Here is a 16128-nt window from a genome sequence, read left to right as displayed (position 1 = left end):
GACGCAGGGCTCAGAGAAGGGGCAGGACAGCCGGCAGAGGAAGCAGCAGGACATCGGTAGGCAGCTTCTCCTTGAGGGGGGTGGGGTGGGGAGGCTGTGGGGGTGCGAGCGGTCATTCGGGGTGGGGGTGCGAGTGGTCCTTCGGGGTGGGGGTGCGAGCGGTCCTGCGGGGTGAATCGGGGGGGGGGGGGGACTATTTAAAAAAAAAAAATGTGTACAACGCACTCACGCTTATAACGCACAGGGTTATGCACGGTTTGTAAAATCGTGTATAACGCGCGCGTTATATGCGTGAAAATACGGTAGTTAGTTAGTTTTCTGTACTGTTCTCCAAGCATTTTCCCTCTCTGTCCCAGCAGACTCAATCTGTCTAATGCAGTGGTTCCCAACCCTGTCCTGGAGGAACACCAGGCCAATTGGGGTTTCAGGCTAGCCCTAATTAATATGCATGAAGCAAATTTGCATGCCTATCACTTCCATCATATGCAAATCTCTCTCATGCATATTCATTAGGGCTAGCCTGAAAACCCGATTGGCCTGGTGTTCCTCCAGGACAGGGTTGGGAATCACTGGTCTAATGTACCTGGGGCAATGGGGGGGGGGGAGATTAAGTGACTTGCCCAAGGTCACAAGGAGCAGTGTGGGTTTGAACCCACAACCTCAGGGTGCTGAGGCTGTTGCTTTAACATAGCACCAAGATAGACTGGAAGGCAGACTGTGAAGTTAGATTATATAGCTAGGGCTTGTGAGTAAGAGAAATGTTAGGGCTAGCACAGCAAGTCCCACCAGGTTTTCTTCCTCCCCAACCCCAACTCATCACGACAGTTTACCATCCTATTCCCAGCCCATCTACACTACATTCACGCCTGTATGTGTAACTCCTGCTGTGTTTTTCATTTAAAAGACAGCCTGACCAGTTGTGTTCACAACCCACCATTCTTTAATTTCCTTTATGTGGATTTGGTAATTTGTGCAGTCGAGTACCCCCCCAATCATTTTGAAAATTTGGCTCCAATGCATCTGATAATCTTGTTTCATCTCCTGCGCTCGCAGCAGTAGTAACAAATTCCAATACTCAAGAACCACAAACCTGTCTGATTTTCAGGTCATGCCCAGTGAATGTGTGTGTGAGATGCACTTTCCTGAGCTATATGTTTGTAAGTACTGTCGCCATTACATGGAAAAATGTCTCAGGATATGGTGAAAACCAGATGGGCTTGCAGCTCTCGCGATAAGAATTGCCTGCTTGCCGGTTTATTGGGACCTCGTCAGTCTTGATAAGGGAAAAAATGTGAGACACTTTCAGGGTTATTCATGTAATTATTCTTTGAACATCTTTTTAGCATTTTTTTTTTTTTTTTTTTTTTAACATTGATAATGAAAATGGAAAAGTTTTGGGGCCACTAAGATATGGAGTTCTTTTTGCATTCACTTTGCACCAGCAAAGATCTGCAAACTGAATGTGCAACAGCTTGGCATTCACAGATGAGGAAGTGGCTGAAGACTTGTAGAAAGTTCCTATGGCCTCAATTTGCAGTATCTTTACCGCCACAAATGATCAGAATTTTCAAATTCCCTTTTATTTGTTGACCCTATAATTTCCATCTCTTTTACTCTTCTTCGAGCTCATGTCGGAACAAGGCTGAGAACCTCTGCCATGACCTTAATTTTAACCTGGTTTATGGTTGTCTAGCTCCCTTTGAGCCAGTCATTATGATGATAGCCCTCAGCCAAGCATGCAATTATGATTCCTGAGTCTGGCCACTATGTGGCACTGTTGAGCAACAGCCGAAGCTTCCCACCCTCTGTAGGTAGGCTGTGAAAGCTGCCTCCAATTCAGGTCAATTGCCCTCTGGGTGCTGTGGAACTCTGAGGACTTTCTTAAGAGATCAGACTCTACAGGTGACCCTTGAGGAGAGGAATGCTGGCCTAGTTCCTAACCCTCAGTAAGCCTAGTTCTAAGAGAGAGGTTGTAGAGGATCAGCATTAAAGATAGTTTTCACAGCAACCTGTGAACTAATGCCTGCATGGAGGTGCAAATCATTTGCATGCAAACCCACTAACTCAATCACTCAGTGAGCGATTAACACATAGCAGAGCCCTAACAGTAGTGACAGGGGAAGCAGCCTGCTGTCATGGCTTCTGCTTTTTTTTTCAATGGAACAGATTTTCTACGCTACTTAAACACGCACCATCTGTCCCATTAAAAAGCCCCCTGCGTGCTAGCAACCCTGAGCCACTGTCTCACCCCCCTCCATGATCCCCAAAAAGATGGCAGGAGGGATGCCCACTCCCTTCTGCCAGGAAAGACCTTTCCCCTAAAGGCAGGAGGGATGCCCACTCCCTTCTGCCTGGAAAGACCTTCCCCCAAAGAAAATGGCAGGAGGGATGCCCACTCCCTCCTGCCACCGGAAGCCCCCCTCCCCCTCTAGACCCCATACCCCGTACCTTAAAGTTGGGAGCAGGAGGTACTGAAAATACAAGCTGCTCCTCCTCTTCACGACGACACTGGGCTATAGGCCCCTCTCCGGTGCATCATGTGATGCATGGGGAGGGGCCTAAATCCCTGTTTGGCTCAGATGCCTAAGACTCCTCCCTAAGATGCCTAAGGCGCCTCAGGCCATGGCTATTTTGCATGGGGTTTTACTAATATGCATGGCCGGATCGGAAAATGGGTGATCAAGGGGAAAAACACGCAGTGGACCGTTTAGCAAATCGGGTTGGTTAGCAGCAATTGTCGCTAAACCTGTGAAAACAGGTGTAGCGACAATCGCTGACTTTAGTGAATCTAGCCCAAGGTGACAAGAGACTTAAAGTGGGAAGTGGCAAGAGGAGTTGAGACTAGAAGAAAGTGAGATGAGGAAAAGTAGAGAGACTGACTATAGAGAGACAAACATATGGAGAAAAGAGAAATGAGAGGAATACGGGAAAAGAATTCATAAAAGAAAAAGAACATGAAGATAGAGAAGATCAAGAATAAGAGAGAGGATAGAAGATAAATTATAGATACAAAAGTGAAGATTTCTTTGCTAGCAGGGCTGGGTCAAAAGTTACGGAATAGCTGGTAGTTTGCCATATTCCTCCAGCCCTGTTCTCACCAGGATGAGTAAGTTATTTTATTGGAGGGACATGGGCGAATAGGAGGGAGTTGTGACAGTATGCGATGATCTGTCTCAAATTGAAAGAGGAATGGAGAGGAGCATCATTTCCCCTTTTCACAAAAATAAAATCATCTTCCCCTTCCCCTATTATATATCATAATCAATGGTGGGGATGGACCAAGTGTGCTCATTATGCTGCATCAGCCCAAAGAAAAAGCATGACAGCAGCAAGAAGAGATGACATAAGACAGATGTGGAGTTAGGAAAAGGGCAAGAAGTACACTGCCTCTAAACTATGTATTTCTTGGTTTGGTCCCTCAGGCTCAGTTACTGAGCCCTGACTTCTTTTCTTACTCCTAGTACTGCTCTGCTGATCAACTCCTGAGTCAGCTCCGGCCTAGCTTTACAACAGATGGACGGGTTTTGAAAAGCTTCCAACAAATCGCCGTCAGGCAGGAGGGTATCCGCGCATGCACGGATGCCCTCCTGCCCAATGAGAGCAGGGGGTGGGGCTAGGGCAGGATTAGGGGCAGGACTGGAGTGCAATGGGGCGGGGATAGGTAGAACTGGGCAGGTCTAGGGGGACTCGATTTTCAGTTTGGAAAATCTGGTATGCCTAGGAGTACGTAATCTATATGACTGTGCAAGGCAGCATGAATAAGGGGTATTGTTATAGTGGTTCCCCACTTCTATATCCTTCCAAATCATGAGAGTAATTCTGTAACATGGTGCCTAATCTAAGAGGTAAGCAGACGCCTATTTCAAGCTTTTTCTAACAGAAAAGTAGGTGTCTGTTTGTCGTAGATTTAAACTATTTTATTGATGATGGTTGAAAGCATACAATACAGAAATTGGTCAACTGAACAATAACAAAAAAACAAAAGTATTAACAAACCAAAAATAAAGAACCTTATTAGTTTGTTGCCATCCCTAATCACAACTGCATAACAATACTACGATCTCTTCTGTACCAGGGCCCTGGAGATCATTATCTCAAGAACCCCCTCCTCCCCTTCCATGCTGAACACCTCCAAGGCATAAAACAAGCAGAACAAGAAAAACAAAAAGAGAAGAAAATAACCTCACCCCCATGAGGGGGGAGGGAGGACCAGATGACCAGCAAAAACTACTTACTCATTCCAGGGTCCCCACAGCTAACACATCTATTTAGAGCTCAAAGTTTGAAATTTTTAAGAATTTGGTTAAAAGCTCTAGGAGGCAAAGAGTATACATGAGGTTCCCAGACTTGAAGGAAAAATTTTGTTTGGCTTGGGAAACAGGAGTAGGAAGTGATCCATACCTGTGAGGATGAGGGATGGGTGAGCCTAGTCCACAGATGAGGGGCACTGACTTGGGAGGAGTGAGGAGAAATCTTATGGGGAATGGAATTACTAGGGAACAGAGCAGGTTAGGTCAGGATTAGAGAGCAGAGAAGTTTAGAATGGAGGAGTGGAACAGTTATGAAGGGTACTGAACACCCTACTCCCAAACAAAAAGTCAAACTTTGCTTAAGGAGTAAAAAGCAGGGTGAAAATAGGATAAGAAGGGAAAGTAAAACACAGGGTAAATACAGAAGAGAGTTGGGTGAATATGATATAGATGGGCTGTGGAGGAGGAGGAGGGGGAAGTGAGAAGAAGAAAAGTGAGGTGGGGTAATCTGGTGAGGATGAGTTGGGCTGTGGAGGAGGAGGAGGGGGAAGTGAGAAGAAGAAAAGTGAGGTGGGGTAATCTGGTGAGGATGAGTTGGGGTTGGATAGGAAGAGAAACTGGTAGGACATTCTTTTATCCACGAATCCTCCCAGTGGGTGCACTGCCTGCTGTGATTTCCATTTATATATGGTCTGGCCTGTTATGCCAATGACCCTTTGCTACTTTCTTCTTTTTTACAGCATGGTCATGAAAGCCAAGTTGAGCACCCCCAATCATTTTGAAAAGTTGCTTCCTATGTCTAGCACTGCTGAGCCAGCCCCCAGTTTCCATTTCGATTAACCTTGACAGTGTCCTATTTAAATAATTTCAGTAGTAAAGTGCATGAAATTCAGAAGTCTCTAGGAAGGAAGTCTGCCACCAAATACACTTTGCTGCAAGCCCCAGGCACATGCCTCTTGATTTTTCTTCCTCGGGTTCTGGCTTTAAACTTTATGTAGATGATATACTGAACTAAAGGTCTGATCTATTTTCATTGCTTTTAGGGGTGCACAGAATGGTTCCAGTGACCCTGCCTTTGTGGTGGTAGATGGTGTACCGGTCATGTTGCCTTCCTACGATGAGGCTGTGAACAGCGGTGTGAATGCCTTAGTCCCAGGACACACATCCTCTGCAGGACAGGGGATTTCTCCACACATGGATGACCAGAATCCTCCAGCATATCCCGGTAGCACAGACACGGACGTTCCGCTTGGGGACCCGGAGGCAAGCAACAGATTAAGTTCTTCAGAACTCCTTTGGGGCTTGTATTCATCATCTGTGTGCCAAGCAGGAGTGGCTTCCACTGCAGAGGGAGCCGAGAGCACTGGCATCCTAGGGGAAGCGCCATCTACAAGTCCAAATGTTGACATTGCCGATGGTAATTTTCTTCTTGGTTTTTAATTCTTACTTATCTAAGAAATATGCAGGGAAAACATCAGAAAATCTCTAGTACAATACTCAGCAGACCAGTATATCATGTTATTGGGCTCTGGAAATGCATATCCCTGGATGCAATTTCTTAATCAGCCACTCTGCCCATTTTTCCTTCCCACTGCTTGTAACTCTAGGTTGGTGAGGGGGGCCTAGGCAGTCATAGTGCACTCCATGCCCGTGAAAAGGGACAGGCAGAATTCTTCCAGAACCCTAATGTGGTGGTAGTCAGCTAATCAGTTTCTAATAAGTTCACTCACTTCTAACTAATCAAGTCCACTCAAATGATGATTGTTCAAAAGAAAATATACAACCAATACACAAAAGAAGTTCATCTGCAGCCAGTGAATGGAACAACTCTTTCTGTAAATTTTTACATGGATAATATCAGGCAGAAATATTCCCAATTGGCTCAATACAAGAGTACTATCTGTATAAGAAAAGGGCAGAGGGAAACCTGCTTAGGTGACTGAGGCGGGAATTCAAAAGAGGAGAAAGATCTCCAGAATAGTTATGAGTACAGGTTGGAAACCTGAAGGAACTACTATCCACAAAAAAAGGAGGCAGGCTAAGTTTATGAAGACTCTGTTGCTGTAAAGTGGAGACTGAATGATTATGAGCCAACTTTATTTGCTGTATTTATTTGCTCATGTTTCTTTGGATTTTGTAGTTCAATCTGAACTGTCCTCAACCAGAGCTATAGTGCCATGACCGTTTATTCACAATTATTGCCTTTCCCCACCACATTTTTAAACTTGTTTCCTTGTCTGTGTACCCCAGCTAGCATGACAACATTCCTTGGCCAGGGGCTGCAGCTCCCTTTGGAACTTTTTATAGATGCACCCAGAATCTAGCTACTTGGTGTCACTGTTGTGCATTGGCTAGAGCCCTCATCCACTGAGCATTGTGGACACGGCCTCTGCAGTATCTCCAGCTCCCAGCTAGTCCAAGAAACAGAAAGGGGGCAGGAAAACTAAGCTACATGTGAGCCATATGAGCAAGTCTTTATTACAGCTCAGAATCTCGTGTAAACTATACTGGTCTAACTTATTTATTTATTGGGATTTATTAACTGCTTCTATGAAGAGATTCATCCAAGGCAGTGTACGGTACTTTTTAATTTATTTATATTTTGCACTATCTTTACAATTCTAGACGGAATACAGGTAAAACATACATAGTATTAAAAAAAATCATCAAATGAAATAAACTAGCCAAAATCCACTGAAAATCCCATTCTCCACAGACAAAAAATGAAAGTAGTCCAAACAAATGCTACCAAAGCACTGCTGTGTCTGCACCTCATTTACCAAAGGGTGTTACACCCTAATATGCGCTTTAGTGTATGAAAAACAGGCTGCCTCAAAACATGATAGTGTTTTGCAGTGATTTGCCTGTTTCCACCTGCTAATCTTGCTTTATTTTTTAATGTATTTTTGAGAGGTGGCAGGGAATGAAAAACAAAGATGAAAATGTTATATCACTTTTGTATCACTCTATGGTGCGGCTGAACCTTGAATACTGGGCGCAGTGCTGGTCGCCACATCTCAAAAAGAATATGAAAAGGAATTAGAAAAGGTACAGAGAAGAACGTTGAAAATGATAAAAGGAAAGGTATGACTTCCCTATGAGGCAAGCCTAAAGTGTTTTGGACTCTTCTGCCTAGAGAAGAAGCGACTCAGGGGAGATATAATAGAGGTCTATAAAATACTGAGTAGAGTGGAGCAGGTAGATGTGAGTAACTCATTTACACTTTCCAAAAATGCTAGGACTAGGGGGCATGTAATGAAGCTATTAAGTAATAGCTTTAAAACAAACAGGAGAAACTGTTCACGCAAATGTAATTAATCTCTGGAATTCATTGCTAGAGAATGTGTTGAAAAGTAGTTAGCTTAGTAGGGTTTTAAAAACGTTTGGATATCATCCTTAAAAAAAAAGTCCAACAAGTCATTATTAAGGTGGACTAGGGAAAAATCAACTGCTTATTTCTATAATAAGCAGCATTAAATTTGTTTTACTTTTTGAGATCTTCGCAGGCACTCATGACCTGGGTGGCCACTGTTGGAAACAGGATACTGGGCATAACGGACCTGCAGTCTGTCCCAGTATGGCAAATCTTATACCATGTTTTTATGTAATGAGCATGGCAGCGCCATCTAGCTAGCGCATTGTAATTAGTGCATGCTAACAGAATAATGCAGAGTTAATGATGGAGCAGGAAGGGTCTAATTCTCAAACGCATGTTTTTAGAAAAAATGCTGCCGAGGAAGGCATCTGTGCTGTGTCTACAGAGACGCGTAGGTTTGCTTAAGCACGCCCAAGGCAGGGCATGGGCGTGGTTTCATCCGGAAGTAGCCTTGGGCTGGCTTGAGCATCGGGAGACAAATGCCTTAAATGTAGGCCTGCAAAATGCTAGCCTGCGTTTAAGGAATCTGTCCTGGAGTGCAGATGCGATTCTGAATAGGTGATCTGGCAGCCATCTTTTAGAATCCAGCCATTTGTAGAATCCGGCCCAAAGTGCCTATTACTGACAGTCCTCAATTTATAATAAGGCATCTGACTTGACACAGGTGAACACTGAGGGACAGATTCTATAAATGCCACTCACCCTTTATAGAATTGCACTTACTTCCAATTCCTGCTCCCTAACTTTGGGTACCAGACTTACACCTGATGAAAACTGGTGTAAATGCTGGCACCCAAGTTCCGCGTGCAGACCCATTATTCTGCGGTAACGCGCACAACTTCTTGGAACGTCCCCGACATGTCCATGCCCCTCCCAGGGCCAGCCCTTCCTTTGAGTTGTGCGCTATGGCATGCAGTCAGATGTGCGCGTAAATCATAATTGGTGGCAATTAACATCAATAATTGGCGGTTGGCACCCACTTGTTGCTCGTTAATGGCTCACAATTAAGTTGCACCATATGCACATCTTGACATTGTGCCAAAATTTATTTGCCCAAATCTGGGAAAGTGTGTTATTGCCTAGTTATTGTGTGCTATTGGTAATAGCCTGGATTATTTGCCAATAATATGACTTAATGCAAAAACATTGCAACCCAACACATACTAAATAATATTGAAATGCATTGCAAGTAAATACATGTAGAACAGCTCATTATTATGACAAAATGAAAAACAGAGAAGAATGAAAGCAGATAAAGCCCATATGACCTATCCTATTTGCCCATCCATGCCATCTTCTCTCCTTTCCTCTCCCTTAGACATCCTATATACCTGTCCCAATCTTTCTTGAATTCAGATACAGCTTCACAAGTTGTGTTACTATGGAAATTTAACTCCATCACCAGAGATTTTGTTAACTTTCTCCTGGGAGTATTGACCCACCAATTCCCAAGCTAATGCTGCTGAGGAGGGGCTCAAAGGGATGGCATGGTCCTTAAAATGTCTTCTGCACCCCTTTCTGTCTCAGCATTCTACGTCACTCCAGTCCCTTCTCTAAAAAGTCATGACTCCCTAGCATATCTACAGTTCTCCCACCCCAACTCTGTTCTATATAAAATCAGGACCCTCCAAGCATAATCTTATCACCTCCAACCTCTTAAAACCAGATCTGGACCCCTTCCCCTTGCTGCTCCTGGCATCCCCCTCTTTCCAGGCAACATTTGTTTTGTTTTGTTTTGTTTTTTTGGGGGGGCAGGAGCAATCTTTAGTTGCTGCTCCTCAGCAGTACTGTTTCCAAAAAATGGCACCACCTAACCCTTAGCTGTAATGTTGCTGACACCAGGGTACCCCAGTAGGTGTCAAGGGGGTGGAATACTGATGCTTTAGAGAAAGGTGGGAAAGCAATGGAGGAGATGTTAGAGAGAAAGAGTTGAGAATGGAGGAAGGTGTGGCCTTGGGTTAATGAATTCTACAGCAATTTTCCTGCAATGAAATGGCATAGAAAGACATTATTTTACCCTAGCTTAATAAATGGATGTTTGAGTATTATATCCACAAGAAGAACAAGGAGTATGTATATGATACAGATATACAAATACCTTAGGGGTAAAAATTATGCACAAGAGGTTCTAAAGGAAGAGGTATTAAGAACATAAGAATAGCCTTACTGGGTCAGACCAATGGTCCATCAAGCCCAGTAGCCCGTTCTCAGGGTGGCCAATCCAGGTCCCTAGTACCTGGCCAAAACCCAAGGAATAGCAACATTCCATGCTACCGATCCAGGGCAAGCAGTGGCTTCCCTCATGTCTTTCTCAATAACAGACTATGAACTTTTCTTCCAGGAAATTGTCCAAACCTATCTACTCTTACCACAACCTATGGCAGCGCATTCCAGAGCTTAACTATTCTCTGAGTGAAAAAATTAGGTAGATTTAAATATTTAAACATAAAATTAGGTAGATTTGAACAACGTAAGGGTGGTAGACACATGGGATATTTTTTTCACTGGTGGTGTGGACAAAAATGATCATGAAAATCAAGAAAGTGATGGACAAGCACAGAGGCTCCTTTGCAAAGGGTAAGAATAGGGAAATGGACAAACGAGGAAGGTGTTACAGACTTTATTTGCTGCCATGGTACTACTGTTTCCATTGCCTGCTTATGATCCAGTGCCAACATTTTCCAGTGCAGAAATCCAAAATCAGAAATTCTTCTTATTTTTCCACAGAAATTCCACTGATGAATGAAGAACCTTAACTGACTGAAAAATGTCTTCACCGTAGGGGGATTGAAAACTAATCACTCACATATCAAATGTGAATAGGACAAATGTATATTTTATAATCTATTTATTAATTTTCCACTTGATTGTGTCACCCACTTTGGGGTTCTTTTGGGCACATTTGAATCAATAGGGTTAAGTGGTTCCACCCAGAAATTAAACAGCAGTGGTTTCTCAAAATGAGCCTGAGACCAGTTAACATAAAATGATGGAAAAGCAAAGAACATTGATTTCTAGGATCAACAGGGCATAGAAATGTTTCTGGGTAAGAATGGAGGCCCTGTACAAATGCCATTGGTATAAACAACTTTATACCAAAAGTAGAGTGGACTTTTTCACCCTTGCAAATTACTTGTGAAAATATGCCTCTTTCCATCTCATTTCAGACTCACAAAAACATATTTTTCAACGAAACATTGCTTTTGACATTACTTTTTCAAAAGAGCTTGACACTTTTTATATACCAAAATTTTCATTAGATTTTGATTGCACAAAGGACTTGGCACCACATCCTGTGACAGTTTCCGTAGAGAGGTGGAATGTTGTGATTCATTACCAAAATGTATTCACAAAACAGGAAACTTTCACACACACTGTTCACATGAGCAGACTTTCTCTCTTTTGGAAGCATGTCCAATATATCTGCTCATATACAGACTGTTTTCCGCTATTTATTCTACAGCTGATAGTTTATAAAAAGATTGGACAAATGATGTTTGAAAATAAATCAGGATCCAGATATCTTTCTGTGTTAGACAAGATTTTACATAGAAATACATTACCTTAGCTCTTGATGGTTTGTTGTTTTTTTTTGTTTTGTTTTTTTTATGAATGGCCATGTTGACTGAAAACATGGTGAAAGACCAAAGCAGCAATAAAATCTTCACATGATTATACAAGAAATATTGTTCATGTGTCAAAACTCTGTAACATACGTTAAGTGGAGAGTCTGTCCCTGTGATATGGCTTCTCATTTTCATAGTTGTAGAACATCCACAAGACTTGTACGTAATGAGGCAGGCAGAAATACAGACCTGATTAAATTTGCACAAAACCAAAGGTTTTTCAACATTCCAGTTTCTACTTTGATGCTCTTTATTTGCTTTATAGAGTCCAACAAGTGTAAGACAAACATTGTGGATCCTCAGTGATAAAGAAGCAAGGGGGGGATGAGTGCATAGGTTCATGTTAACAAAGATAGTCTGAGTGAGGATCATTTGTACACCATAGATCCAATTTGGTTTTGTTTCTAGGGAAGTAAGACCTTTAAATTTTGCATTCAGTGTGGTAAAAAAAAAAAAAGAGCTGTCTGGTACTGTTGTTACTAGGCATTATAGTACTGGTATAAACAATTACTTTTATTTTATTTCCTCATGGTCTTTGAGCTCCTTCTTCCCATGCTTAAACCTCCTCCCTCCAAGGCTCCATCCTTGCTTTCTTTTTGTTCTTCTCTTCCTACCAATTGTGCTCCATATCCACCCCCCTCTTAATATTAGCCCTCACAGCAGTCATCAAGCCCCCACCCAGTATTCAATCACCAAGGTTCCTCTTCTTTCTAGCCGTTCTTCTCACCAACCCAGCCCCATAGTTTTCCATACACAGCTTTCCCCAGTACCATAGAATTCCAACTCTTTCTCCAAATACCTATAATAGGAATAAGAAGCCATCATCCTTTGATTACTTTTGTACGGTGGCTTATAGACTGATTCTTTCGAGATTATATTGTCATGTTACACTGGCTCATCTTCCAAAAGCTTTGTCCCAGCTGCATTTGTTATCGAATGTTGCAGCATGGTTGCTTATGAAGCTAGGAAGAAGAGACTAGAGAATGACACGGTGACAAAATTCATTACTGTTCCCGTCCCCGCGGATAACCACGGGAAATAATCCCATGTCATTTTCTAGTGTCTATTTCAACCTCAGTCCTTCTACACCCGCATTCTTCAAAGCAAAGCTTGAGGGTCAGTGGTTGTAGCCATTCATACTCTGATTCTTCCCTCTCTCCTTAAAGAATGACATGAAGATGGTTTCCCGCAGTTATCCGCGGGCACGGGGACGGTGATGAATTTTGTCACCGTGTCATTCTCTAGAAGAGACTGCATTACCTCACTACTGCAAAGTTCACATTGGATACCAGTAATATATCAGGGAATTTTCAAGGTTCTTACCAGGTCTCTTTGCAGGGCTGTATCGAGCTATGTGCAGCTGCACAGGATGCAAGGGAGGGTGGGGATTCCAAAATTGTATTCTATCCGTTGTCTTCCCTACTTGGCTGTGATGCAGTGGGTGGGATAGGGGTGTGTCACACAGGGCACATTGCCAGCTTGGGATGGTCCTGCACCTTTGTATTTGAGAACCAGGCTTGTTCCACGTATGCTGCCATGTACGTTACACTTGGCAGCTAAGGATCTGCACAAGCTGCCTTCAAGTGGGGAAATGCAACAGCTGTAGATTAGGAAGAGGATGTTCACAGTATCAGGACCATCTTGGTGGAATAAACTCCCTGAAGCATAGCAACAGGAATCAAATTACATGTTTGAGCAGCAAGCTTTTAGGGCTGCCTAAGGAATGTTTTGGAGTGAGTAATATTGTATTTGATTTGTTATGTGGGTCTGGGTGTTGGTTGGGATTGGTTTGAAGTTTATCATTTGAGGCCATCATACTACACTCCCAGCTACAGGATACAGATGAGTTTGTTTCTGCTCTTGGCAGGGTGGGCCTGAGTACTAGTGCTGCCCGATTCACGATTCAAATCAGGTGAATCGATTCGAATTGATTCAATTTTTTTAAAAAATCGGCTTCCCAATTCAATGGCCGACCCTTCCCCTATGCCTTCCTAAAGCAGGAGCTAAAGCGCTGTCTCTTGCTGGCCGTCCACTGCTGCTCCTGCTTGAAGGGGAAGGGTTGGTCAGAAAGGCCTCCCCCAGCTTGCCCGCTCTTACCTCATTAATGCTAATAGGGCAGGAGGCGTCGCAGGAGGAGTTCCTGGTGAGCGAGAACCGCATGTCATAGAAACATAGAATACGACAGCAGAAAAGGGCCAATGGCCCAACAAGTCTGCCCAGTCATGATCCCTTCCACCCTCGAGAAACTATCCCCTATCTTACCTCTGTAGCGACCACACATGTTTGTCCCATCGTCTCTTGAAGTCGAGCGTGCTACTAGCCTCAACTACCTGACGTGGAAGACCATTCCATCTATCAATCACCCTCTCGGTAAAGAAGTATTTCCTGGTGTCCCCATGAAATCTTCCTCCCCTAAGTTTTAGCGGATGTCCTCTTGTCACCGTGGGACCCGTAAGAGTGAAGATTTCCTCCTCCTCCTTGATGCGTCCCATTATGTACTTGAAAGTTTCTATCATGTCCCCCCTTTCTCTGCGCTTCTCGAACAAGTATAAGCGCAGTCTGCTCAGACGATCTTCATATGAAAGATCTTTAAGTCCTGAGACCATCCTTGTGGCCATTCTCTGAACTGACTCAATTCTCTTCACATCCTTTTGATAATGTGGCCTCCAAAACTGGACACAGTACTCCAGGTGCGGTCTCACCATGGATCTGTATAATGGCATTATAACTTCGGGTTTTCGGCTGATAAAGCTTCTTCTGATGCAGCCAAGCATTTGTCTAGCCTTTTTTGAGGCTTTCTCCACCTGATTTGCAGCCTTCATGTCTACTTCAGTTTTTGTTTTCTTCATTTTGGGTGTATGTAGTGCAAGGATTCCCGCTGCACTTGAAAGAGAACCTGCGCAGCCACCAGACGACTGCGGGCCGGGGCTGGGCACAGCGCAGGGCCAGACCATCGAGTTGTGCAACGCGCTGGCCAAGCTCATCGACGACTACAGCGTGGAAGAGGAGCCGGCCGAGCTGCTCGAGGACACCTCGCTCACGGTGGACAACAAGTGCTTCGATGTGGGTGCCAACAAGTACGGCGTGTTCCTGCGCATGAACGAATTGAAGCCCACCTACCGCAACTCCATCACGGTGCCGCACAAAGTCTGGGCCAAGTTCTGCACAAGTTCTGTAAGTATGCTGAGGACATGCGCAAGATCCAGGACAAGCAGCGCGAGAAGCATCAGGCTGAGCAGCACGCACCCCCGGGCCCGCCCGCCTGCGGCGCTGAGTTACTCTTTTCAACAACTGAGTGGTTCTTGCCCCAAGTAACCAAGAACTTTTCTACATGTTTAAGCTATTCTTCTTCAAATGTTTGCAAGGGTCAGATTATTGCTGAATTCTATCTATATACGGTAGATATAGATAGAAAAAGATAAGTCCTTTTTGTGTGAGCTAACATTTGACTTTAGCACAAACAAAAGATATTTTAGAACATGTCAACAAGATTTTTAGTTTTTCTTCTCATTTTGTTATCCGTGGTCCTCAGCGACACGTTCTTCCTGCTACGTCCTGCCCCTGCTCTGATGTCAAGGGCAGGATCGCGGCAGAGAGAACGTGCCACTGAGGACCACGGGCAGCTGCAGGGATCGCTATAACACCAGCGAGCCTGCAAGCTGCCCTATTAGCGTTAAGAAGGTAAGAGCGGGGAAGGTGCAGGCTTGCAGGGGGAGCAGGCGTTCATTCGCGACGGGGGGGAGCAGGCATTCGTTCGCGGCGGGGGGAAGCAGGCCTTCAGGGCAGGGAGGCAGGCCTGTGCATAGGGGGGAGTAGGAGTAAGAGTTCCTTTGGTGGTGGGGAGGCAAGCCTGTGCAGAAGGAGGAGGAGGAAGGAGTAAGAGAGGGGAGGGGAGATGCCAGACCTGGGGTGAAGTGAAGGGAAGAGAGAGACCAAACCAAAAAGAGGGGGAGGAAAGCAGAGGAGAGGTGCTGGACTAATGGAGAGAGGGAGAGGGAGAGAGAAATGAAAGACCACAAGGGGAAGGGTACAGGAGAGACAGATACTGCTCCAAAGTAGGTGGGCAAGGTGCAGGATAGCAGGAGAGATAGTAGGAGAAAGCCTGTACCTGGTGAAGGGGATACAGGAGGTGAAGAAGAGAGAAAGAAGAAGCTGGAGAGGAGAATAGGGACACAGAAGAGAGATGCTGGATGAAAGGGTAGATGAGAAAAGGAGAGATAATGGATCTGTGGATGGTGGGGTCCATTGCTGCAGCTGCGGGGGGATGGAAATGAAAAAAAGGAAAAATGCCAGACCTCCGGGAAACAGAAGAGGAGGACAGAGATGGAAGATGGATGATTAGCACGAAGAAAGAAGGAGAGCCTGATCAGAAGACAACCAGACCGACATGGGACCAGCAAGATTTGAAAAATGACTAGACAACAAAAGGTAGGAAAAATAATTTTATTTTCTGTTTTGTGATTACAATATGTTATATTTGAAATGTGTATCCTTCCAGAGCTGGTGTTGGACCGCAAACGTGAGCTAGGATTTAATAGAGAGAGGAAAAGTATTTTTGTATGTTTATTTTGTTTACACCACAGGATCAGTGTGGGTAGGAGAGGGCAAAGGGGGTGAAGAGGCTATAAAATAAACCCACCAGGATGTTTGGAAAAAACCACCTAATTGGGCAGGAAAATCGAATTGAATCGAAAAATCGACTAAATAGGCTGAATCGAATCAAATTTTTTTTTCCTGAATCAGGCAGCACTACTGAGTACAGAGTGGGTAAGCACAAAATTTTCTCTGCCTCTTTCTTCCCCTAATACGTCCTAACTCAAAATGTAAATACTAAGGATCCCTAAGGTCTGTCACAGGGGTGTAGCCACAGGGCAGG

The 16128-nt window shown here is 44.2% G+C and overlaps 1 protein-coding gene across 6 annotated transcripts in view; it reads left to right on the top strand.

Moving 5' to 3' along the window:
* Nucleotides 1–11326, top strand: part of SUSD4 (sushi domain containing 4) — a 162881-nt gene extending 151555 nt beyond the window's left edge. For 5 of the 6 annotated variants that reach the window (XM_033937402.1, XM_033937399.1, XM_033937401.1 and 2 more), the window contains exons 7-9: nt 5294–5667; nt 7252–7334; nt 10354–11326. In XM_033937402.1, coding sequence (XP_033793293.1) covers nt 5294–5667; nt 7252–7334; nt 10354–10365 — 469 coding nt within the window. In that variant the 3' untranslated portion in view covers nt 10366–11326. The remainder of the gene's footprint in view (nt 1–5293; nt 5668–7251; nt 7335–10353) is intronic. The other variant, XM_033937403.1, reaches the window with a different exon arrangement.
* The last annotated feature ends 4802 nt before the right edge of the window (nt 11327–16128 follow it).

Source organism: Geotrypetes seraphini, chromosome 3 (genome assembly GCF_902459505.1).
Source record: "Geotrypetes seraphini chromosome 3, aGeoSer1.1, whole genome shotgun sequence".
NCBI lineage: Eukaryota > Metazoa > Chordata > Amphibia > Gymnophiona > Dermophiidae > Geotrypetes > Geotrypetes seraphini.
Note: the sequence above shows the minus strand (reverse complement) of the source record. Positions and strands in the feature narration are given on the sequence as shown.